The sequence below is a fragment of the Dicentrarchus labrax genome, unplaced genomic scaffold (genome assembly GCF_905237075.1).
Source record: "Dicentrarchus labrax unplaced genomic scaffold, dlabrax2021, whole genome shotgun sequence".
NCBI classification, from domain to species: domain Eukaryota; kingdom Metazoa; phylum Chordata; class Actinopteri; family Moronidae; genus Dicentrarchus; species Dicentrarchus labrax.
The window spans coordinates 19738948-19766837 of record NW_026136714.1 but is presented as its reverse complement, the minus strand read 5'-3'; the positions used below and the strand labels follow the sequence as shown (position 1 = coordinate 19766837).

At 38.8% G+C, this 27890-nt stretch overlaps 1 protein-coding gene across 1 annotated transcript; it reads right to left on the bottom strand.

Moving 5' to 3' along the window:
- Positions 1 to 174: 174 nt before the first annotated feature.
- On the bottom strand, positions 175 to 27820 carry mapk1 (mitogen-activated protein kinase 1). The gene is made up of 9 exons (XM_051421905.1): positions 27374 to 27820; positions 11937 to 12119; positions 10715 to 10904; positions 10378 to 10494; positions 9733 to 9847; positions 8481 to 8612; positions 7927 to 8036; positions 7652 to 7780; positions 175 to 4623 (listed from the first exon to the last, which is right to left on the bottom strand). Exons 1-8 carry the CDS (start codon positions 27517 to 27519, stop codon positions 7664 to 7666), a joined length of 1110 nt encoding a protein of 369 aa, XP_051277865.1. The 5' UTR covers positions 27520 to 27820; the 3' UTR covers positions 175 to 4623; positions 7652 to 7663.
- Between the last annotated feature and the right edge of the window lie 70 nt (positions 27821 to 27890).

Here is a 27890-nt window from a genome sequence, read left to right as displayed (position 1 = left end):
TCTTCTCATAAAACACATTTAATTGTATATCGTGTTGCTCCAAGAAACTTTTATTTTGCAATTCTCTATGTAATGATAGATGTTAACAGCAGGTAAAGAAGTCGTCTCTAATGCTTCTGAAATCTGGGTCGTGTTTTCCTGGACTCTCACAAAGAGACTTCACAGAGATGTTAATGAAGGTACAGTGTTTTTAATGAATGTCTATTTAAATGTAATGGCAGAGTTGCAAAAAAAAAGAAAAGAAAAAAGAAACATTAAAAAACAGATTTCAAAGTGGCAGTCAGTCTTTAATAATAGCAAAGAAATGCTTCGTTCAAGTCAAATCCTTCACACGACAGCAAAATAAAACTGACCGATCAACTCAAACAATTTCTATGGCAGGTCAAACAGGAGCCTTTAAAATACAACCAAGAATCTTATTTTTTTTTTTTCCTCTTTCAGAAATGTTAACTACACAATTAAAGGTTTATACTGATCAAAACATACAGAGTGAAGTATTTCCACTGGAGACAACTCAAACAAGATTAGTGTCTGATAGAAACATAACATTCATTTTACAATAAAAATATCTGCACAAAAACAAAAAAATAGGCTCAAGGAAAAAGGGTAACGCAAAAATATAAATGTTTGCTTTTCATCTTTTCAATACAGTCACAAATCACACAGCTGTGGCAACAAATCTTTTTTTAAATTTACATAACTGAAAGATAAGGATACCCACCCGTGATCCCTCCCATCCCTTGACTTGATTGTGTTCATTTTTAAGAGCATATACTGCGATTACAACGGATTCCCGACTAAACAAAAGCTGCACATCAAATCTTGGATATCAAGACTATCAAAAAAGGCACAAACAGACAGGTTGCACAAAGAACTCAGCAGAAGCTTTTTTTTATACAACTAATCCCAGTAAGGTTTCCAGTGCCCTTAATGTTCTAACTAAACCCCCCAAAAAGACTATCTACAGGTAAGTCAAGTCCCGGCAGGCACCTCGGATTACAAGTCCCATCCCAACTACTGTAGAAGCAAGTGCATTTAATAATCGTGTGACAGATGGGTGTACACAGCGGGTGTGAGGAGTACTGGGACAGACGAGTCTTTACCTCACGTTAAACGTCTGCTCAGGTGAAATTTGTGAGTGCAAAAAACTGTCATTTCTGCAATGAAGTTTTGGTCATAAACATTTTTCTTTTTTTTTCCAAATGTAATCAGATAAGTTAAATCTCTGTCGACAGAACCAACAAAACCATTTTTGGGGGTGAAGAGAGGGAACTCTCATCAAAAGTGTAATTTTTCTAATATAACTTTGTATAACTTTCTGGTCATTTTTTTCTGGTAGCACCTTCTTTTTACAGTTCTGTTATCTCCTAATATTTCTACATCGTTAATAATTTTGATAGGGTTCACTGTTTAAGACATGTATCACAGTAAGATTCTAAATATTTGCTATTTTACTCTCTTTCATATCATTGTTAACTTAGTATCTCTGTGTTTTTGGACTGTTGGTGGGATAAAAAAAGATTATCTGAAAGCTCTGGGAACTTTTTCTTTAGACCATACAATTTATCCCAAAAAGAATCCATTAATTAAAACGATGATGGAAATAATCATTGTAGCCCTACTAAACACTGTCAATGGTTAACCTGTAGTTAGTACCATATTACATAATTTACCTAGGAATATTAAGAATTTACAGACCTGTAAAATATTCCACAAGACACATTTGTTGCAGGCTAGTTATCTTACTTGATTACAGAATAATATGTATTGATCAGCAATTTAACAACATCTGAAAGTCTTGCTTTACATCCAGTGCTTTTAACTTCTAATCTGGCTGCAGTGATGTAGGAGTGTACTCCAGGGTGTGTCAGTACGTCGTGACATCGCTGTTGGGCGTGGTCAGAGGTGCAACAGACTGACTGACTGACTGATTATGGCTTGAGTGAATTTCAGCAGAGCGTTAGCATCCTCTCTTAGCCCCTACTTTTCCCCTCAGTTTCAGTCTGACATTATTCAGCCAGAAGAAAAGAAAAACACGAAGTAAAACTGTGGTTCTTTGGCTCTGTCCACTGGGATTTAATTCGACCGGAGCAGCTCTGCCCTCAGAAATGCTCAACTCAAACTTGCTTTTTGACATGTATGCAAATGTAAATACCAATCAAAAGTTGAGTTTAGCTTCGACAGAAAGGTAAAAATCATGAGTTTACAGCTCGTCTAATACTTTTGTCACAGATCACATACATCGTTGTCGTCATTGGAACGAATAAAAATAAAAATAAAAATAAAAATCTGCCAAAGCAGCTTGATACTCCTGAAATGGTCTAATTTTAGGTTGAAGCCTCTGAAGCCTCTAATGTATCACTTTAAGTGCCAGTGGAGAAAGATTCTTGAAGAATTCATTCAGGTAAGATTTTGCCTTCTGATTAATCTGCTTTGAGATGCTTTAGTGTTTTAAATAATACTACTTTGTTTCATTCATTAGGTCACTCACACATTATCAAATGAGCTTTTCTTTTGAAGTTGCAGTACTGTAACCGAACAGAAAAGGCTAGGTGTAATATAACTGAGGCCCACTTGTAAACAAACAGAAAAGATAGCCGTTAGACGGTGCAGTGATACTGAACTAAAATGACACGGTTGGTTGATGAAGCCTCGGTGCTTCTGGCTTGTTTTTTTCTCAAAGTTTGCACAAATATAATCTTTAAAGTCATAATTCCTTTTGCTTGAAATAGAGTCTCATAGAGAGTGAATTAAACAGTCTTAAATCAGTGGTTACTGACAAGAAGTGAAAATATGGTACTTTTTAAAAATTCTACTGCAGCTGTCTGCTGGTACTGACACTGCCAACTATCATCGGCGTGATAATGTGCAATTTGTAGCAAAAAATGTTCCAAAGGATGTAAAGTAAAACATGATCTGTTACATTTGAGTATTATTTCAACTGCATCACGCCTGGATCCCATTTCTCAGGCCCAGGAAAAAACATGTTTGGTGTTTTTTGTGATATAAATACAGATATATGGTTATTCTCCTATTTGCAACCATAACAAGACCTCTTAGCATGCAGATGGAGTTTGGCTAAAAACAAGGAGATCGAAGTCTGTAGACTTTAACACCAATGGAGACAAAATGAAAACAGACGAAGAGAATGCTGAAGCAAAAGAAAGAAACAGGACAAAAAGCACCATGTGATTGGGAAGTGTGATATACCACAAAAAGGTAGAACAGAAAGAGCCTGAGCACTCTCCCAGCGGATCTGCCCAGTTTGTGTGGCACTTAACATCATCGTCTTTGTATACAGAGCTTATAACAGTCATGCAAAGGGCACAGTATTATTCTAACAAGGCGAAAGAGAGATTAACAGAGACTGAAGTAGAAAAAGAAAAACATGAAACAGGACGAAAAGGGAGGCATGACAACATCTCCTCCACATGAAACGAGTGGTGATAACTGAATTCTTGTCCTGACGCAGTAAATTTTTCCCCCATATGAAAAATATCATACTGTACATACAGACTTGTATGAAATAAACAGACTTTTCCTTTAGTTTCTCATGGCTAAGGCAGAAATTGATGGCGAAAACTGTTCAATGCACCTGTAATTTGGTGCATTCATACACAACCTGACATCTTACTGAAGCCAATGAGAAATGAAAACGGGCATTTTTAGTTTTTAATTAAAAGAAAAAAAAAAAAAGATTATAAATGTATCTGATTCATCTTCTATAGTCACCCTTGCAATTGAAATATTCTTAAGACTCTTTGGGCTATATATATATATATATATATATATATATTATATATTTATATATATTTGCATTTGGGACTATGCGCGTGTGTGTGCATTTGGGTGTGTGTGTGTGTGTGTGTGTGTGTGTGTGTGTGTGTGTGTGTTAAGGAAATACAAGGTCTTTGTTAAAATATAGATCCTCATCAACACCAAGTGATGGCTTGTGGCCTGCAAAGTCTCTGGCTGATTATGTGATTTCATTGCATAAATCAGTTTATTTAATTCAGGTTTTTCTTTTTTCAAAAGAGATAAAGAGAGAAAAAAAGAGAGATAGAGATCAAGGTGTCCCTTGTAACAGTGCGACAAAAGGTTAGAAAATTCAAAAGACCTTTATGATGGATGATTCTTAAAAGTAATCTACCATTGTTTGTGCAATGTAGGCAGAGTTATAACCACGACAGCTGCACCCAAAAACACAACAGCTAGTCTATCACTGTCATTCAACTGGACATAAAAGGTCTTGAATAGGAAATAGCCAGAGCCAAACGCCTTTTGAGACACACAAAAAAAATTGTTTATCTTGGCTTAAAACACAAAATCACCCCCAAACCATAAACTGTGATGTGACCCCCCCTCCCCCTCGCCTCAGAGAGAGAGAAAAAAAAAGGGTAATAGAAAGAAAGATAGAGGATGATTGATTGATTGATTGATTGATTGATTGATTCCTGACGCCATTCCTGAGCAAAGTGGACTTGACGAGTGAGACCCAAGGAATCCAGGTGATGTGGTCAACAGGAGAGGAAAATAAAAAAACAAAACCAAAAAAACCATCACAGCAACAGTGTGGAGGCGAGGAGGAGCAGTGGCAATGCAGAAGCCAGTCCACAGAATCATCTGGGGGGGGAGAAAAAACAGTGACTGTGTGATGAGCTGTCACATATTTGATTTCCTCTTTATTTGAAGTAATAATTAACTGCACAAACATATAAATGTGTATTCTGCTTTAATGTATCATTGGATGACATAACACCTGTAGCAGGCAGGGTTGCCAATAGTCATTTGCATTTTTGATCCAGTTCCAAGTTGGTAAAACAACAAAATGATTCAGTACCAAGCTGCTGAACCCCCAATACTAACATGAGGTTAATGAAAAATGCCATTTTCTACACTGTCCAGTGAAGCACCTCGAGAGTAGGAGTGAGCCTGTGTGTGCAGCACATATGCAACAGGTGCTAAACTGGCTAACACAGTAGGAAGTTCTGCTGTCTGTTGCTTCATATTAAAATCTTCCACCCCTTGTCATTCTTGTTCTCCACTGCCTTTCACTGAATATTTGGCACTTATTATTCCTTTGGCACATATATATTTACCTATCTAGTATTTCTTTGCTTATATCTTTAATTGTTTTAAAATGGTTGATAGCCTTTTAAATTTGTGTTTAAATTTTTCCTGTTTTAAAATGCACTTTGTGTATGAACTACGCTATATAGTAAACTTGCCTTGACACTAACCCAATCATCTGATGTGAAAACATAATAGTGATTCTCCTTTAGCTTCTGAGCTGAAACAGCAGCCTGGACCCAGACCTCCAAAACCACACAAATTTCTGTTCATCCATTCAGTTAGTGAAGGAATGAAGTCTGATTATCAGGCCACTGAACATCTGACAGCATTATTGCCTCTGTTCTGGTGAATTTAACTTTAATGTGAGTTAATCATGTACCTCATAATTAAATACACTTTTCAATAAGCAATTATATTGAACTACTAGTACACATAAATATGTCTGTCAGCTCCATCTGCCTCTAGACAAAACAAAGTGAGATTTATCTGACAAATTAAAGTTTTTTTTTTTTTACAATAAAGCTCAAAGAACATTCCCTAGAAACAAATGTATTAGTAGTGGTGGATGTTGGCGTAATGTAGATATCAGCCTGACCTCTGACCTCTTCCTGTTGAAAGGTATTAACGTCTTAACTAGAATTATTGTGGGTTTTCAGGTTGGTTGCACTAATGCTCCGTACAGGTCTACCCTGTACTGGGAAGCATTAGCTGAACATGGGTGATGGGGTATTGGGGCATTTCTAGTTGCTCTGTCTTGGAATGAAAAAAATGTGACGCCTAGAGAGACTCGTAACTACAGCACTACTAGTGTAAACCACACTGTTAGAGTGAGAGGTGACCACCACAGTGCAGAAACACCACAGCACAGAACAGTTTCATTTAAGATTGAAATAATGACACTTGCATTCAGTTACAAATGTTTATGTAAGGACATCCCAACCCATTTAATAAAGCATTTACAACTATTATATTTAAGTAATAAATGTCCCATTAACTCTGTCTTCTACTTTGACCCCCTTAATGAGAAACGGCTGCAAACTGTTAATGGTTTATATAGTTAAATATACATTAACAGGAGCTACAGGCACTGAAATAAGGTTTGAAGAAACGCATTTTAAAGCTGCAAAGATGGTTACCACTGCAAAGAGCAGTGATGTGCTTTCTGCTGTTCTAATTTAGGAGATGTCACACTCTGTTCCTTTTCAGTAGACCCATGTTATGCATCGAAATGCTGTAGAGAAGAAACACAGTAATTACACAATGCCGATGATAGCCTATAAAATGTAGTACTGATAGTTATTATCACAGCAAGAGGCCTGTCAGGGAGCAGCTGGTGGCTAGCAGAGATTAGGAGGGAAAAGACACCACATCTTAGGAGTGTTCATTACTGTGGGGAATTATCAAGTTATCTTGTACTGCTCCTTTTAATAGAACAATATGCTTCCAAAAGGAACTATATTAAATGCTTATACAGACAATGTCACCGGTATAGTGACATTTTGTGCTTCCGGTTAACATGGGCAAAAATGACCTCTGTCATCCAAAACATTTAAAGGCATACTATGCAGTTTTCCGGTTTTGTTAAACAGCTACCCCAAGAGTCACTGCGGAGTACTTGTATTTAACGTTAAGTGTCGTAAATACCACTCACCAGAGCCGTCTCTATATATACGTCTCTTCAGACTTGCACTGCTGGTTCTGTCAACGGCGTCCCTCTCCTGCTTTGCTATTGAGATCATTCGCTATACTACGAGTTCGTTTACCATAGAAATGACTTCAAAGCTGTTATATTAAGGTAAAAATCTTGCACAGTGTGCCTTTAAAAACCATTTGGTTTCCCCACCAGAATGATATCCTTACATTAAGACTAACAAGTGACACAAAGGTTAACTTAAAACTCTGTTTTAAGTTAAGAGCTTTTTAAGTATTTTATATAGGATTTGTATTTGTTGATGACCTAGCTAGCAGCTCCCCTAAACAGAACAGCCCACTGCACTTACTGTAAACTGTGACACATAAAGAAATACTTTGCGAACATAAACTGTGTTTGTGTATATCTACCCTCAGGTTAGATGCTAGTCCTGCACCCACAGGCTGCACTACAACTTTAAAATATCTAAAGATCAAGCACAAATGTGGTACTGTTAAGGTTTTGCTTTGTGTGCAAACTGACAGCAATGGAGCAGAATTCTACTTGGTGGTGTACAGTACCTTTGAAGTTTAGATAGATGGCTTTTAAAGTGGTTTTATCCTGGTGAAGAACCTCTACTTCACTCTACAAAAGCAACATTTACATCTATATAATAGTGTACTCTGTGAGGTCTTTACTCGAGCTCTTGAGTGGTGAGCTGTTAAATTTAATGCAAATGAATCAGTAGTTTTTAAAGTTGTTTTCATGATGGAAACTCAACTATACAGCATTTTTAAAGCAGCGGAGGCAGAAACATCCGACTGTGTCAAGGATAACCCTGATCTTTTTGACCATGAAAAGTTGGCTGTTTCAAGACTTCAGGGCAGCTACTGGTAATATTGTTCTGTCCCTGTAGGTCTGTCCCTCCCTGAGTTTATGCAGACATACCTGTGTGAGATGTTAGGACCTAAAGGCGGGCTGGAAACGTGCAGTTTCTTCAAAGATGAGCTCCTTCAGTGTTTCTTTGGGTAGGTCATCCAGCTCCATGTCAAACTTGAATGGGGCCTCAGCAACCGGCTACACAGAGAAGCAGAGAGGACATACTAATGTGACATTGCAGCTAAATCTACCGCACCAGCCTGTTTAACAAATGCTCAGGAATAGTGAAACATTGTGTGGCGTCATTCCAAACAGGCCCATATAGCACAAGCTGACTGTCTCACCTCATCTGTGGGGTCGTAATATTGCTCCAGGTAGGGGTGCGCCAGGGCCTCCTCCACCTCAATTCTCTTGTGAGGGTTAAAGGTCAACATCTTGTCCAACAAGTCCAGAGCTGGAGCACAAGGATGAGAACATTTGACAGGGAAAAGAAGGAGTTAAGTGATTCTGAGCTTGAAATAAGGACTGAGCTTGCCGGCCCACTAGAGGGCACCATCACACCCTCTACGCTGTTTGGATTATTTCCAGGTAGAACACTATGACACATTATTTTATAAGACATTACTGATTTAAGGAAATTCAAAGCGGACTTATTTATTGAGCCGATATAATCTAGTTATGTAGCTTGAAATCACAACAGCATAAGGCAAAGTTCATATAATCTACACTCAGTAAATTATTATTTCTCTTCTGCGAAAATTCATGTAAATGAAATTGTTTAGCTATGATGACACTCCCTTGTCTACAGTACAGCCTCTTAAACGATACATGATATTCTAGGAACTCCATGATCAATGGGAACTGTGTGTGTTGATGAAGAGGTAGTCCTAGCTCTGACCTTTGGGATCAGCGTTGGGGAAGAGGCGGTTCCACGGCACTTTGCAGCGCAAAGGCAGCGACAAAAGATAGTTCCTGGCCTTAATGTTGATGATGCAGTTGAGATCTTCCTGAGAGGGAGAACCCAGGATCCCTGAAGAGAAGATTATAAAGAATTACTTTGTGATTTTGTATATGATAGTAAGCAAATGCACAACTCTAAATGAAACACTGTCTACTAATTCACACAGCCCCTGCTTAGAGGCCTGTCAGGGAGCAGCTGGTGGCTAGCAGAGATTAGGAGGGAAAAGACACCACATCTTAGGAGTGTCATTACTGTGGGAAATTATCAAGTTATCTTCTACTGCTCCTTTTAATAGAACAATATGCTTCCAAAAGGAACAATATTAAATGCTTATACAGACAATGTCACCGGTATAGTGACATTTTGTGCTTCCGGTTAACATTGGCAAAAATGACCTCTGTCATCCAAAACATTTAAAGGCATACTATGCAGTTTTCCGGTTTTGTTAAACAGCTACCCCAAAAGTCACTGCGGAGTACTTGTATTTAACGTTAAGTGTCGTAAATACCACTCACCAGAGCCGTCTCTATATATACGTCTCTTCAGACTTGCACTGCTGGTTCTGTCAACGGCGTCCCTCTTCTGCTTTGCTATCGAGATCATTCGCGATACTACGAGTTCGTTTACCATAGAAATGACTTCAAAGCTGTTATATTAAGGTAAAAATCTTGCACAGTGTGCCTTTAAAAAACCAGAATGATATCCTTACATTAAGACAAACAAGTGACACAAAGCTTAACTTAAAACTCTGTTTTAAGTTAAGAGCTTTTTAAGTATTTTATATAGGATTTGTATTTGTTGATGACCTAGCTAGCAGCTCCCCTAAACAGAACAGCCCACTGCACTTACTGTAAACTGTAGTCCTAGCTCTGACCTTTGGGATCAGCGTTGGGGAAGAGCACACAGCCCCTGCTTATAGTTTTTAGTTATATAGGGAAGTTTTGACAGTCTGAGTGCACAACAAAAATGACAGATGGGAAAAGCAATATGTGGTCTAGCACGAAGACACAAAAAGTACGACTTGATAAATGCATATTAACAGGTACAGTATCTATGGATTGGCACCAGAAAGCTGTTGCTACTAACAGACTGTGTGAACTTTTTGTTTTTAGTCTAAAGTCTGTATAAAAGATTAAATACTACAGCACTACACAAGTTGTAAAACACTGGATATGAAGAGAATTAATACCCAAAATGTGGTTAAGCTGATCCAAGTAGTGCTTCCCGGGAAAGATTGGCCTGTTGGACAACATCTCAGCCAGGATGCAACCCACTGACCAGATGTCTATGGACTTGGTATAGCCCTGAGAGTGAGGAGCACAAAGACATAGTCATGACCACAGTCTATCTAAAAGAGGAAGAAGACACTTTTAGTATTTCCAGATGAGTACAATCTTTTTTCACTTTCACTTTTTTTGTTTTGTTTTCACACACACACACACACACACACACACACACACACACACACACACACACACACACACACACACACACACACACACACACACACACAACAAACACACACACACACACACACACACACACACGGAGAGATTGTGGAGCAGTTAGGGGTTCAGTGCCTTGCTCAAGGGCACTTTGGCAGTGTCCAGGAAGTGAGCTGGCACCTGCTTCAGCTACCAGTCCACAGTCTGCAGACAGAGCTACTGTCGCATTAACATAGCATGAATGCAAACAGTATTATACGAGTAAGTATGGTAGAATTAATTCATTACGGCAGTGTTAGTGCCACAATCTTCTAACTGTTTAACAAATATATAAATATATATTATCAACTGATTTTTTTCAACATTTTACAGCAAGTGAGGACACTCACCTTGGAGTTGAGCATGATCTCAGGTGCTCGGTACCAACGAGTGGCTACATACTCTGTTAGGAAACCAGTGTGATCATGGTCGGGATCAGCCACACGAGCCAAACCAAAATCACAGATCTGCAGAGAGAAGAGTGACAATGACAATGTTGACTGCAACATTAGAAGATACGAGATCAAAATAAGATGGATGTCATTTCATTAACAACTTAAAACCCTCAACAGATTGGAAAAATGTCCAGTAAGTCACTGGATTTCTTTTTTGCTAATAAATTCTTCATAGAAATATGTTTATGAAGCCCAGTCTATCTCAATCGTTAACTTCTCTTTGAGACCCTACCTTGAGATCACAGGTGGTGTTGAGCAGGAGGTTGGAAGGCTTCAGGTCACGGTGCAGGACGTTGGCAGAGTGGATGTACTTGAGCCCTCGTAGGATCTGGTAGAGGAAGTAGCAGATGTGGTCGTTGCTCAGGTGTTGAGTTTTCAGGAGCTTGTACAGGTCTGTCTCCATGAGATCCTGGACAATATATCTGCACAAGACCAGGTTAAAGAAACTTCTGCTTTAATATCACTGAGACCGCACTCCGTGTCTTTGATGCTTATGTTTTTTTTTAAATGCATAAATTTGTCCTGACCGTATGAGTCACATTTTCTCACCGTCTAGACCACATAGTGATGTTCTAAAAAAAATAAGATCTCTAGGTATCCAATAGGGCTGGGCAATCAATGAAAAAATAACTGAAACATAATGACTCTCTAACCGACCTAATTTTAGTCATATCAATATGTCCAACAAATTCCTTCGAACAGGCTGCTGCCGCCTACACCTCAAGTACAACAAAGTCATAAAACATGATTTGATTATTTTTTTACTGCTCTGCACTAGTATTCAAACTACATTTAGGTTTTACTGGCACACTCAAATTAGATTTTGTTAGCATTGCAAAGAAAACAAAAAACCTTGCATCATTTAGCTGAGACAATTATCTTGAGTGTGGTGTTACAGCAGGCTGGCAGAGGCACAGAAAGACAGCCACACTGTTGACTTGATTAGTATTTTGGGAAACCTCACAATTCAGTCAAATCTCAAAGTCCCTGAGGTGTCATGGTGGTTAAATGAGCTCGTACTCTTGTACCTATAACGTACTGAAACAACATCTGGCCCATGTGTGCCTTCACCTAACTTGGTGAAAGATTGCGTAGGAGAGATATTTTATCTTGAAGGGTTTACTGTTGTTTTTTTGGGTGAATGCTCATTTTATCTGGCAAGCAGGAAATGAGTTGATTAGCTGTGGGCTTAACTCACAGCCATTTATTTTTAGGTAAGGCAGAGTGTAAAACTATACAAACTGCATTATGAAAGTGACAGCAACTACTGTCTCAACCAGTTTGCTACTGTTGTTGCTGCTGGGCTACAGTGAAGAGCCTCTCTGCCCAATATATGGTGACAGGTGGCTATTATGTAATAAAATACAACTTGAAAACCCTTTTCAGCTACAAATGCTGGAGCTGAAGACCATTTGTACGGTTAACACAAGTATTAGGTGTGTGTTAAAGGATACACATCCTTCATCTGGTCAATGGTTGGTGTTCGGATGATGTCGTTGATTCCGATGATGTTCTCATGTTTGAAGCGCAGAAGGATTTTTATCTCTCTCAGGGTGCGTTGGCAATACGTCTGGTGCTCAAAGGGGCTGATCTTCTTAATGGCCACACGTATCTTGTTGTCCCGATCATAGGCAGAGCTGGATTATTAAAAAAAAAAAAAAAAAAAAAAAACATACACAAGCCAACAATTAGACATCAATGTTGAAGGAACACAAGGTTTTGAAAAGGTTCTACTTCAAATGAAGTTACAATGTTACAATGATATGCAAGGTAAAAGGGAACATACTTTGACGGGTACATTTGTCCCCAAGGATTAGCTAATATTAAATGGCAGCCATAGCAACCCATTTGGTGGCAATAATACGCCGTGAGTGACTGTGCTTGCAGCTAAAAGTGATGCAGTGTGTGTGATGCAGTTATGTCCATAAATCAGAAAGGTACAGCAAAGGTTACTAAGCTTGATGACATTTTGGAGGTTTGCACAAACTGCAGTAAGCACCTGTTTCCTGTAGCTCTTCACCTACAACAGTTCACTGTGGCCGTTTCTTCTTTCACCATTTATCTTTAAAATATTTTTAAGTGACCGAGATGAAATAACAAAAGAAATTAACCATATCTTAGTGTGCAGACCTAGTTTTTTGGAACAGTAACAGTCAGGTGCTAATTTCAGTGACAAATGCTGCTTCCTGCCTGTGGTTTGCCACTGGAAAGCGTTTCATGTGAAGTAGTAACAGCAGGAAATGTTGGGTTTGCACTAGCAGCATCTTAACATAGCAAATACACCTCCGATACAGTGTGGGGCAGAGAACGGCTGACGTGTCTGTAAAAGTAAGAACAGGAATGTAGGAGTAGAACAAAACTCTCAACCACAGAAAATGTTACTTTACACAAGAGCTACTTAAGTACTGATATCTGACTGACCAGAGCCATCAGTTTAGTATGATGACACACAGCTTAGTTGACTTCAGAGATCATCTGTGCTTGGTTCAGCTACAAAGCAGGTCCATAATACTGGAGGTCAGCTGATATGAGAAGATGCAGTGAAGTTGCATAACTATGAAAAAGCTAGTGAGCTACACCAAGCCAGAGGGAGAGAAGCAAAAGAGCTTACACATCCTGATCAAGATAAGCTTACCTCATTCTGGTTTCCCACACATTTTATGACTATACTAGCATAGTGTTTAAAAAGACATCAAGCTGTAGTTGTGACAGCAAAAATGTGTCATACTGTGGACTGGAGCATCAATGTGTTTGTTTAAATGTAAGCAGGTAACATCCGGTAATGTATAACTACGAACAAGAGATGCCGGCCACTGTTCGTATCCCTATAGTACGCACAATTAACTATATGCTCAAAAAAGTCAAGCAACCTCACAAAGAGACAGAAAATCATTCAGTAAAACTCAATTACTATTCAATAAATATTCTTCAACAGTATTCCTCTCAGCAATGCCTGTGATGGAACAATTCATCTTGTTGAGTGAGTATGAATGTTAGCAGGCAGTGAGATGAAATTGAATCCAATAAAAGCGTAGCATATACAGGAAATGATAAAGCATGTTTGCATGCATGGGATGTCTGGGGTCTGGAAGATCTCACACTTAAATCAGATCGTGAGAAGGGGCAATAACTTATTGCACAAAGCTTGGGAGGAAATTACCTTTCATTACACACATACTTCACAACAGAGGCGATTCACTGTGCCCCCCCATTCAAAGCTGAGATAGGTGTCAAATATACTGGTAAAAGAGTAAAATTAAAGGATTTGCTAATTGTGTCAATATTTTCAATATATTTCAATATTAATATTCAATATTTTCATGCAAAGATGTGTTGGCCTTTAGCTAAAAAAAATATCAAGAAAAAAAGCACTGCAGCACTTCACAGACAGAACATCAGAGTATGATCAGATATAAACAGGAAATAAATACCAGCATTCCCTTTGGCATAAAGAGATAAAGAGTGGAGGGATGTGGTGTAAATCAGGATATTTTTTTGCCTACAGGCCTTTTCTTATAAGGATGATACTCACAATTGACTAATTTGCACCAACAAGTATTTACATGTTCAATGTCCACTACAATCTTGCGAAATGCATGCTTTTAAATTGTCTTGTCATTTCGTGTCACTGTGTTGAAACTGCAGTCTTCCAGCAGCTGGCATGTTCAGGTGTGTCAGGAGTTTGAGAGTAGGACTGGAGGATAATTAAACAGTATCACTCAGTGGAAACTTATTATGATGATAAAGTTATTTTTATATATCCTGTTGTCCAAATTAAGCAAAATGCAATAAAAACTAACAAAAAAGGAGTCACTGATCTATATGTGTAAAAATGTCTGACTGGTTGTCTGAGAGTGTCTACACCCAGCAGACTAATTGTTCAGTGCAGCTCTAAAATCTTGGCCGTGCCCGTGATGAGACACCACCTCCACACCATTCCAGGTACAGACATGTCCACTGTTGAATTTCTGTCTCTTTTCACTGGCTTAATGGCTGTTTCACACACACTTGGGTTTAAACCGACAAATTACATGCAAACTTTAACTCCAAAAAGTGGTCATCTCAGTACTGTTTTTAAAACCAATGAAATGGGAATAAAAAGTTGTCTGGGTGTTGCCTTCAAGTGCTGTGACTAATACATTCATATGATTTTAGTTCATTTTAGGGTTTTGTGTCTTGATCACCAAGGGACATTGAGGTTTTGATGTAATGTCAGAAATTCAGTCCACCTATTTTGAAGTCTGTCACAAAGAATGCCAATTTATAGTTTGGCTGGGTAAGAAAACTGGCCAGACATCGTCAGTGCAACTCACCAACTACTGCCAAGAAATGCAAATTACTGCTGCCAGCTTCCAAGATTTTTTGGGTTTCTAAGTCATCTGGTCTCAAACTGTTGCAATTTACAGCCATTTGGTGCCATCATAAAATCAAAATTGCCCAATAAAGCTGTACTTCAAGATAAGACATTGATACAACTTTCAATATTAATGGTTTCCTTAAGCTCTTAAGCTTCATCATTTACATTACACATTAAAAACAACAGAAATGACTGAAAAACACCCACATAGTATGACAAAATAAGAAAATAAGTTGCTATAGTGATGGGGGTGTAGGGACTGAAATGTAAACACAAGTGTGCCAGCCTTCTGCAAGGGAAATATGAGTGACCTTCCTTTCCACTGTGAGAGGAATATGTGTGTGTGTGTGTGTGTGTGTGTGGGAGGAAATAGTTCTCCATGTAACTGTTCTACACCAGAAGACACCCTCATGTACAGAAGCAGGGAGCTACAAGACTTATTCATCAAAGCTAACATCTGATCCAGGGCAGAGCCAGTTTGGCACAGATTTATCTTCAGATTGTTTTTAGAACAGTCAATGGTACAGCCTCCACCACTTTTTGTCAAAGTATTGTCTCAGGCATGATGTAAACTCACAAGCAGACCGTCTTTACAAAACTATGCCATCTCCAACTATATGGACAATTATTTATGCATCATTTTTAATGGTTACAAATAAACTAGGTGCCTTATTTTTAGGACTGACACCTTCTGGACGGCTGGTCGATTGGTTGGTGGATATGTTACTTCTTAATCCATTATTTTCAAGGACAAGAGGGACATACACAGACCTAATGTATTATTATACTGAGTCATAGGCTACATTGTTAGATTACACTGATTATAAATGACAATAATATTCAAATATATTTTACTCAGCAAATGTGTTTCTGTTTTAGTAATTATATGGTTTAATAGAGTCAGGAAGTCAAAGCAACCATGTTTTCATAACTTCAACTGGCAGCCTTGAGACTGCAGGGCTTCATTTACTGAACATTTACTCAACTCCAAACTAATTTACACAATTCCTCTGATGCCTTAAACACGGTATTGTCATTTGTATGAGTATGCATGTCTGCACAGCGATCTGATACGTTAATGACTTTGCTCAGCAGATTAATTGACAATAAAAAAATGGTACGTACTTCCAGCCCTAGGGTTTGCTGCCTTTTTTTTCTTCACAGTTAATAAAAAAATATGTTTGCGGTTTATGACTGCTGGTGGGACAAAAACAAGCAACCTGAAGAAGCAACTCAGTGCTCGGAGGAAATTGTGGGTTCTTATTTTTGCATTTTTACTACTGCTGATCATCATCATCGCTATATGAACATGCACGATGAATATATTGCAGTAGACTGAAAGGCGATGAATAAGCGGCAGAAACAGTAAAGTGAATGAAGTGAAAATATCTTGAAAATTACACAAGCTAACAACAACCACGCTCATTACTGGAAATAAGTAAATTATTTTGTTTTTAAATGCACTAAACCGTTGCCTCCTGTCTTTAAATGTATATGGCACTTTGTCACATCAGTTGTACGTGACCTTACCAAAAAGGACACCAGTGGCTGTGTTCAGTGCAGAGAGAAGTTGAGGACAATCTTAGTTCACACTACATTTCACCATGTTTACTGAGGCAAGCCCATCCGTTCCTTGTCAGTTTGCCCAGGCATGTAAGTAACAGAGGGAACTTTTGAGGAAGTACAAAGTACACAGAGTTAAATGCATTTAGTATTAATATGCTTCCGTGTACTGGTGAGTCTCGAGCTGCTCAGCCTTATCACTGAAGGACGGAGACTTTCATTTCTGAGAACTTTTTAACTCCAATTTTTTAATGGTTTTCATTTTTTCTGATCTGACTTTGTAATGTTTGGCGGGGAGGAGACCAAAACTGGCTCCATGTTCATAGCCAGCTGATTGTGGCACCTGTCAAACACAGCTGACTGTGATCCCTCCCGGTAAAAACATTGGCGAAGCACTTCTTATACGTCGATTCAGTAGGAGGCTGCACATTAAGTGTTGCTGAGTTGCTAAAAGAAGAGCTAAGTGGATCATTTAAGCCATTTATGCTCAAATGCTCAAAACTCACTGATTCCAGCTTCACCAATATGAATACTTTAAGGTTTCTTTATGTCAACTTTTTTGGAAGGACATATTTTTTACTATTTTCTGACTGACGTAACGATAAACTGATTAATCACCTAAATAATTGGTAAATTACACAATAATGGAAATAATCCTTATTTGCAGCCTTTACTGAAGGCTAGAATAAAATCTTTAGGAATGGCTGAAACTACCTGACTACTAAATCAACAGCAACACTTTACAAAAATAGGCCTATAGTACGGCCTTCTGACCCCCTTAGTAACTTTGAATAAATAGCTAAAAGAACTTTCACATATTAATACAGGTGTGTCAAATTTTCTTGTAACTTAACCTCTGTGCTTCTCTTAATAAAAGATGTCCCGGTGACAATAACTGCAGCCTCTTGTATGTAAATATCTGCCATTAGCTGACTTTCCTGCTTCCTCTGCTTCTGTGTTGTTTTCTGAGCATGCTCAGTGCCCAGTAAGGAGCTTAGAGGAGGGGGGAGTACAGAGAGAGGAGGGGGTTCTGTTTCCAAGGAGATGGGAATACAAGGCTTTACACTGCAGCCGCTGTGTTATGCAATAGGGCTGTTACCATGACGATGTTCAAGGGGTTGGATTGAAGGAAAAAGGGGAAAGGCTCACAACAACCACACGTACCAACTGAGTGCAGATATGAACGTCAATGCACAAACTACACTGACATTGCAGAGTCCAACACTTCGCAAAGGCTTTAAGGCCAGCGCGAGCTGAAGCGTCAGGTTGGAGGGACGGGCTTCAAACGACACTCAGGCTGGTGTGCATTTGTTGCATTAAGCACTGGTACTGTAGGACTGTCTCTGCATTATGCTATTTACAGTACACTCTACTAGAGTGTGAGACCAAGTCACATTGGGTTATTAATCACATCACTGATTATTCAATGTGCTACAATGACAGTATATTGTTTCAAGTGTACTGATGATAGTATAATACCCCCACATACAATCTCTAACCTCTTGAATGTGTCCTTCATTTTGAATCGCTTATTCTACATTTGATTTGTGTACTTGTGTTCCATTATTCTTCATTGTTGTTCAATCTTTTTCTTAGAGCTATCGTGTATCATTTGCAGTCTCTGGTTTCAGTAGTAAAGACACACACACACACACACACACACACACACACACACACACACACACACACACACACACACACACACACACACACACACACACACACACACACACACACACACACACACACACACACACACACACACACACACACACACACACACACACACACACACACACACACACACACACACACACACACACACACACACACACACACACACACACACACACCTCTTGGCTTATTCATTTTGACCATGGGGGTCTTAAGCCAAGTAAAATTACAATTACAATTTGAAGACAAAGAAAAACATCAAATCAATTCTGCTTTGCACAGTTAGTCACTTATGGATTTACTCATGGGAACTATTACAGATCTGGCTGCATCTGCTTTTTTGCTTATCCAAAAAGACTTCCTGTTTCTCTGTATACTGACCACATTAACCAGTTTTTGGCAAGGTGACTGTGAGGTGTTTGTTTAAAAAGGCTTCTCCCTCATGCTTGCATGACTGACTGCTGGTATACTGAGCATAAAATAAGCTCTACATGATAAACTAACAGCGATGGACTGGAAACCTGGTGCGTTTCTCTGCCTTCTTAGACTGTCACGATACCAGAATTTTACAGTCGATACCTCTTTTGATAACACGGTAAAAAGACAAAAGTCCTAGGCACACAAACTTTTTATAGCTTCAGGATTATAGAATGAATGGTATCAAAAAAGTATTTAGGTAACTATACTTTTGACAACCTTACTGCCTTCTGCAAAATACATGCTATGATAAGCTGCAGCATTACACTGTTATTTACAATGGACACAAATGAAACACTGGAGCACAAACAGCCCTTTGATGATATACAAATGTTGCCTCTGTGATGGGAAACCAACATGAAGATGAAGCTACTGGTCAGGCACCTTGACTCGCATTACTGGGCCCGTTTTGTGTTTTATTTCCCTGCCTTAACATGAAGAATACAACACTACATAAAGACTGCAATACACTGAACATGACTTTTCTGCAATAAATGACAGAAATTCACATAAGTTCTTATTCTGTCCATGTCTTTTAGGTTTGAATCCCAATTAGCATGACATCAGATTAAACATATCTAGTCCATTTACCTCAAAACCAAAAGTAAACTTGGCTGCACACCCAGCTGAATTACATACTGAATGCAGAGGACCTCACTAGAATTAAAGCAAATGTGGTGTGTAAACAACAGCTGTGGACACTGTGAGAGACGTCGGACAGTAAAACACGTTTATGAGTTTAAATGGCTCTTTTGTGCAACCTTAAAAAGGTATGTCTACTCCATCTGATCCATTGGTCAACACTTTCCTTCAGTGTGAGTATTTAATGTAAACACAGGTTTGATGATGGAGGCACATCAGTGGTCAAACACACACAGGGTAAAAACTGTAAATACTGTACTGTCTATGTGAAGGACAGCAGCCCTCCTACAAAAGCACTTATCTTTTTTTATTTATCTGCCTATACGCACTCCGCCACTCCCATATACAACTGCTGCATAACCTCCAGTTCTCAGGACTGTGGTATCTCTGTTTGAGCTTGTTATCAGCAAGGTCGTAGATTCTACCACCATCGAGTCTCTACATTTAACCAGATTCGGATTTTGTTTTGCATACTTTAAAATTCTGCCAATTAAATGAAGCGCCCTCTTGTATCTCTGAATGAGGATAACCAATTAATACAAGAGCTAATAGGACATTTAGTAACACTGTACAAATATCAAACTGCACTTCATCTCCGTGAATCAGGATTTAATCTGTGTGATGCAAGAATTCTGTCACTGATTATTGTCAAACTGTCACCTTCACCTGTAATTAGTTAGTCAATAGGAAATGAATCAACAACTATGAAATAACTGAATTGTTTGTTTACATTTTTTTTTTTTATGTGATGGTAAACTGAATATCTTTTGGTTTTAGACTGCTGATTGGACAAAAGAAGACAATTGAAGATGTCATCTTGGGTTTAAGACAACTGTAAAAAAGGTGTTTAGTTTGCAGCCGTAATACCACAAAACATTTAGAGAAGATTGCTACAGCTTTTCTTCTTGATGCACTTTCTCTACAACCCTGAAGAAAAAAAAAAAAAAAAACACATCAGTTTGCAGTTTCCATTAACAGCTTGTTTATTGTACCACACTGGTGATTTGTAACTTATGCTGGTTATTTGAAACATTAGCCAAAAGGGGTGGTAAAACCCATGGTGCATCAAAGACAAAGAAAGGTTTTAAAAAAGGATGTAAAACCGTTTGTTTTACATGCACAACAGGTGAGGCTGCAGAAAAATGTGCACAGAACATGAGATGTAAGAACTAAAGTATGGAGGAAGGTCCACCTTGAGTGACAGCGATGTAAATTTAACACTGCTTTGTGCCCACAGTTGCACAACTTCATGATAGCTCTGTGATGTGTGCTGACTTCAATGCAATTTCAACTTCTGCAATAATACTTTGATATAAAAATGAGCCTAGGAGATACAATCAAAGCCATCTGACCACTTCTGTAAATGTTACTTTGCATGACCTCATCGACATTGTTCCCCCCCTCAAAGGCCAGAACACATTCATATACTGTGATCTACGGAAAAGGGTTTGTGCTCATTTGAATCAGTCCATTTCCTGAGTAATATGTGGTTGCAACACGTCAAAGGCCAACATACAAGAGCAAGACAGTAATAAGATGCATCCGTCAGGCCATCACGATGAACATCAACGTCAGCTTCAATGCAACAAGCAGCAGTGTGTGAATGTTTTACTTGTTTGTTGAACCAAAAGTCATCTTGCTCATCTTGGCAGTCGTAATCACCCAAATGACACAAATTACATCTTTTTCTGAATTGCACAACAGGATTTCAGAGTGTCAAGGCTCTCATTCTCTCCCTCCCTCTCCTATTGGCTGTGGAGTGGTGGTACTGATGTCAGAGGCAGAGGGGTTGCCATGGAGATGGGCGCCACGGTGGCATTTCAAGAGGACGGATCATGGCAGAATGAAGCAGAGCATCAGCAACGGCTAAGAATCAGGCTGGTCAAGGAGTCGAGATCAAGAGTGGAAAGAGTCAAAGTCACCAGGGGGAGGACAAGAATGACACTAGAGATGTGTCAAATGGTACTTTGTGGCAAAGAAGTACACTGTATTTCCCAACAACTACTTATATCTTAAAAGGACTAAATTAAATCCACGTAAAATGTCCAGGTGAGCTTTGTCTGGATTCTACACGTGGTTATTACCAGTCTGCATGGAAAATCATTGAACACGCAACTACTAAAATGATGATGATGATGATGATGATGATGATGATGATGATGATTTGTTTTTAGGTTTCTCTATTTTATCATTGTAAATATAAGACCTTTGGGTTTTGGACTGTTGTTCAGCCCGAGGGAGTTGAGTGTCACATTTAGCACTGAGAAATTGTGATAGGAAATTTACAGTATTGTTTTCTACAACACGATTAATCGATTAATTGTAATTAAAATAATAATTAAAATAATTGTTAGTTGCAACCCCAAAAAACTCATTTGGTCAAAAGCTCCAGATCAAAAGAAAGCTTAATACCAGTTTTAATGATGCGTTCAGGTCATGTCAGAATTACTAGAACAATGAGCTGTGAGCTGCCAAAAGCTGATCAAATGAAGAATCCTTTTTATAGCATCCAAAGTCTTTCAATAGCCATTGCAACTGAAACTGACAAATATGGTGCCAAATCCTCTGATATTGGATAAATAACATTATTGATAGGGATGTTCCTAATGACATATTTTCCTGTCAGTTAAATGAAGACTTGTATATAGACTAGTCGAATAGTCTAAAAGTAAGAGAACACTCAGAAAACAGTAAACAGTGAGCACAATTTTAAGACTCTGTAAACACACAAACTGCACACACACAGCCATGCTTCACATGTTACTCTGCTAGATACCCTGGTATATCCTGTTACACATGATGCGGGGGCAGTTTGTTACATTACACTAGAGAGGGGAGAAATGTTTAACCGACAAGTCGACTGATCAGCTGCGTACATTCCCTAGTTATTTACAGTCCACCTTACAGTCATCATGTCTGCAACGACACTGACCTTAAATGGCAGATCAGGTATTGGCCGTGATGTAATCAGTCAACATTAAATACAGCTTCTCTGTGGACATATATTTACTTATATATGGACATACGTACATTTACATGTACATTTAAACTGCTCGGCTAAGAGCGCTGTCAGTAGGGAAGGAAAGACACATGACACGACATTTCCTTGGGTCCCCAAAAATACATCCACCACGTGTGAAGTCAATAAGATGAACGGTGGTTGGGAAAAGGGAACACATGAACAGGCAGAAGGGGACTAGTTCCATTATAGTTAGATGTCCGTTCATTTGCAGTGGGACTTCATTGAATACAAGTACACCGCTGCTTGTGCAAAGTTGGGACCATCCAACCCCTTGGCAGCACATCTTGACCACTGATATTTGTATCTGCTGGACAACTACGTATGATACCGCCAAAAAGCTGGCATATGCAGGCTAATGTAAACCCTGGCACCAATCCAGCCCTTTCTCTCCAAATACTAACACCAGTTAATAAAATGTATTGAACAATGTAATGAATAACAATGAACGAACAACAAAACAAAAGCTTATAAAGGAGAAGCAATGAGATGCCAGCCCATTGTTTTGTTTCTTCCAACTTTCCATGAACATGCCCAAAAGGTGAGGACTAACCGACTACCAATAATCTTTTTAGATATAAAACTTTTTATAAACATGAGCCGCATCAGCAGCATTCCCCCATGATCTAACTGTTCATGTGGGCGAGTTGAAAAGGCAGAGTATGCCACAGCAGCTTGAATATCATCACAGAGGGTGATACAGTATCTCGCGATTGTGTAAGCAGACGGTGTGCACGAACTGAGGCTTGTGTTAAGAGGCTCAGCGCTTCGTCAATCTGCGCAGCCCTCAGCCACTGGAAAGCCCTGACATGCAACAGCCTTACCATCAACAAGAGGCTATTGAAAACAAAAATAGGCCTACTCTGAGAATGACACAGACGTGCCTCACAGTCGACCGCCCTCTTACCATGCAGTCAAACACCAGACATTGTAATACAGCATATCCTTACACAAACTCAAAACTTTGTAACTTAACGCACTAATTACCAGACCTTTCTTTATACAAACAACTCAAGAGCCTAAAATTCATGATTTATATCTATAATGGCAACAACCAACCTTAAGTGCAAAAAGTACAGACTGATTTTAAGCCTTTGCCACGCCTTGTCTTATTCAGATTTGCACAATCGTGTACAATATACTACAGCTGATTTGAAATGGTACCTACAGCTAACATATTGTAGACGACATATAGAGATAACATATCAGAGCCACAACTTTATAAGTTAACGCTGATCATGTAGGTCTAGCGTCAGACATGAGACACTGATGAAGTGTTGTCCATCCCCACAACTTTTCAGTAACAACCCATGAACAGATACAAATCCTTGGCCAACGTTATACTCACCTATCACAGATAAGAGAGCTATATTTCATGTAAGAATGTGTTGCAAGTGTCCTATCTTTAGTATAGTCTTTGTTATGTTGGTGTCATACATTTGTACCATGTGTTTTGAGATTTTTTATCATTTCAAATTCATCTGAACTTGATTTTCGGAAAAAGTGACAGCTCTACCCTGGCTTATATTTTGTGTGATCACGTTAAAATTCTTCAGGACTGCACACTGAACTCAAGAAAACAGCAGAAAGCAAGACAAGGACACAGCAGAGAAAGCTGTTGTCATGGCAACTGTAAACAGCATTTCAGCTTAACTTAAGTAAGCTGAAGTTTCTATGTTTTAGAAAGGTTTTTTAACATGCAAGCACAATGCATATGCTGTCACTTTTGTTTTAATGTTGGAATATTTATAACTAAAAACCACTGTAAGCTATCGAAATGTCTTAAAATGTATTCATGATCTTTTCTTATTCTGCTAAAAACCTGTGTGAAATGTGTATTTATGCATAAAATGTGCATAATAAAATATGAACATAAAGCCAGCTTTTCGGTCTCATAATGCTTGCTGAATGCAAACCGGGGGAAGTCGCTTATAAGGATAGAAACACCAGTACAGAGTGCCACCACAAAGAGCTTGATAAGGAAGAACTTCCTGATGCGATTTGTAAAATACTTCAGATGCAAACCAAGGGAAGTCTATGAAGTACATGCTGCACCACTTTCCTCTGGCTGCTGCACATCAAAGCAACATGACCAACTGACTCAAAACTACAGGTCTCAAGAAGAACACAGCAAGTGCAAGGAGGCTGAGGCTGACACGTCGCCCACTCCAACTGCCTTTGAGCACGCCAAAAATACAGGAACAACACCAAAGTACAGAACTGGGCTTTTACATGAACATGAGTGAAGATCACATTAAAACTGGAAGAACAATGGGATGTTCATATGGCTTTTGCTGCTGGTATAGAGGTTGATATAATCGTTTAAGGGCTGAAAGATGAAAATAGTCATTGAACAAAGAAGGGAGGAATTGCTCTAAAAAGAAAAGTACACAAATCTGAATTTGTCTTTCTGAGTCACAATGTTCTCTCAACTTATATAGCTACAGCAGTTTATGTTGTTGCATATTTAGTCTCACAGGACCCACAAGTGAGCAGGGCTTCTAAAAGAAAAAAAGGCCACATTTAATGGACACAAAGTTTGCCAGCTTAGAGATTTTGGCATCGCAGGGAGACAAATACAGTTCCAGTTCCTGTAACCTTAGTCAAGCATGATGGACTTGTCTGTGCCTGTTGCCCTAATTTATTATTGCTGATGTCAGGAAATATTTAAATATGTGTTTGTTTATCTTCAGAAATCTTTTTGGGATTATTTGCTGTTGAGATTCTCTTGAAACGAAATGTCAAAGAAAAACAAAAATACTGACTTTATGCTTATGCATTTCACAAAAACCCTGATTACTTATCAGCATCACTGGTGGCCAGCATGGGTAAAAGATGACAAACAGAGCTCATGGCACTGTTGCAGCTTACAGAAACTGAAACTTCATTATCATAAAGTTCAAAGAATTAAAGGTCACAGTGCGACCCACATGGTTTGCCTGACAGGTTATCAGTGTGGAAACACCACGACGGTGAGAACCAAGCATAAAATAAAAAATCCCACAAGTAACCACTTGTAACAACATTAATTGTTGTGTTTTTGTTATAAGTAAAGCCATGCCCAGCTTCACTTATAACAAAAACTTTGTGTGAGCCGAGTTTCAGGCAGGTGACTGCAGAAACTAAATAACTTGAACTAAAAGTTCTGTTCATTCTTCTGTTGTCTCCTAAAATAAAGATTTAAGGATGGCCAATCTGTATGTTTGCTGTTTTGGATCCAAACACCAAAATATCTTTAAAGCAAGAACAAAACCGACTGGATTTGTCCAATAAATTTTTATGTTCACTTATTGTGTATTATGTATTTATCTTTACAAAAGGGACAGTGCACATAAATCAACAACAATGTAAAAGTGCCAGGGTTATCAAAACAGCTTAGGGGACCCACACTCACAACACAAAAAAAAATATCTGTTTGCGAAAGAAATTAACAAACAAAATGCATGAGTATCTAGTATTAATAGTTTAACGTAATTAAAACATGATACATTCAGCGCACATTAAGTCAGCTTAAGACATAAAGACAGTCATCTATCGGTACTGATTAATCAGCATTGATCAGCTGATATGAAGCAGCAAATCTTTACCTACCAGCATTTTTTTATTTTTTATTCTTTAAATGATTAATCAACTGTCATAATTGCACCTTAATACTGTTCAATCAATTGTTTCATCATCATTATAATGAGAGGAGAATTTCTGATATGATTTTCGTTTGAACTGCAGTTCTGTTGCCCAGCCTCTAGCTGACCATCACCTTACAGATTTCAACACTTTTTCTGAAGTACTATCATCTCTTTCAATAACCAACAACACAGACGACTCTTTACAACTGAACATCCATCCAACACTGGGGCTTTAATGGTGACCCGTTCTGCTTGCCTTGAGCTACAGTATGTTTGCAACCGTCATTTGTTGATAGGGGATCATATGAGTACTAGCCATGGCAGTGTGCTTTTCACTAAATAAAATAAAAAAAAAAAAAGGAGATGCTCAACAAACTGCTCTACACTGTAGGCTGGCTATGTTTCATATCAGTGCTCTTAGAAAACCCAGCTCCGCTCAGCACAGAAGAAAAAATATCTACACTGCTGTTGTTTGACACAAGGACAATATATTATGTAATACAGTACAGTGTGCACATTTAAGGTCAACTACATGACCACAGGCTAAAGCAACAAGATTTAGTGCTTTGGAAAGAAGCGAGTGGGATACTTAATACAATCCTGAGATTTTGTTAAAATAAAATCTTTTATCAGAAGGAATACCACAGATTTACACAATTAAGGTAACCATTTCATGCAGTAAAACGGGATAAAAATCTATAAACCACAAGTAAAATTGTGCACAAATTGAGTTTTGATGAGTTTTTCCTCTACTGCATCCCTTCACTGTATAACCAGCCATCAGTATGTTACTGAAACAAACGTACAAAGAAAACCACTTGAGGTACTCCCTCCTCCACTACATATTTAGGTATTTCATGCAAATATCACCTACATAACATAGTGTACAGCTACCATGGGTAACAACCTATGGAAATGTCATGGTGATAAGATGTAGTAGTATCAGAGCACAGTAAATTCTGTATTGACTACAACTCAAATGGTGAACTAGTAAGAGTGGTATTATACTAGCTTGGGAGCTTAAAGTAAATGAAAATAAAGTGGAGGACTGCACACACCCTGTTGGGGTGCCTGTTGTATAAATAGTACTGACAAAATACCAACAGTGTTCATTTTACAAGCTTTGTGTTACATTTAAAAGAGTAGAAGATGAAACACAACCTCAGTTAACGGGGGCGCTTATGGCATTTTATGTAGAAACCTGTTTTCCATTCATGCAAGTTAGTAGCACTAAAAACAGACGTCCACGTTAAAAGTACATCGGCTTCTTGTCGACGGTCATTACAACGCAAAATCCACCAAACGTGAACTTTATAAAAGTCATCCAGTTGAGCCGCGATTTAATCTTCATTCCTCGCAAACGCCCTCTTCATTAACTGACAGCGGTCTGACACTGTTGCTTGTTAGCTAAAACATGACATTAGTTGTTTTTAAACGATAAAGATTTAAGTTAACTACCATTACATGAGGCTAAAAAGGCACATGTGGGAACTCTATACAACATGCAAACAGCTAAAGTACGTAAACACTTACCACACCATCCCGTAGGCTCCTTCCCCGATGTAGGAGAGGTTGCTGTACCGAGGCCCGACGTCGAAGGCCTGCCCGCGGACCAGCTCTGCTCCCGACCCGGGGCTGGGGCCGCAGCCAGCAAGGGCAGACACCGCAGCTGTCGCCATTATGAGGACTGCCTTCTTTTTTTCTTTCCTTTTTTTTTTTTTTTTTAAACAACGCTAACAAATAAAAAAAAGAGCTACTAAGACCGGAAAATGTGTATATGTGTGTTTATATCCGTCGTCGCTGTTGGCTGAAACCGGGCTTTCAGTGTGGCAGAGGCCTTCACTACGTGTGGAGGGCTTTTTCTTCCCGTTAATGTGCGTTCACAGCGACCACACCACTGCTGTGCTGTCGGAGGGAGGCAGGCAGGGAGGCAGGCAGGGGCTAGTAGCGGAGAGGTTGCTGGCTGCTGCAGGAAATAACGGAGGCGGTCATGTGATCTGGTGTTTTCTTTTTTTTCTTTTTTTCCCCCTTCCTTTTTCCACGTTTTTTT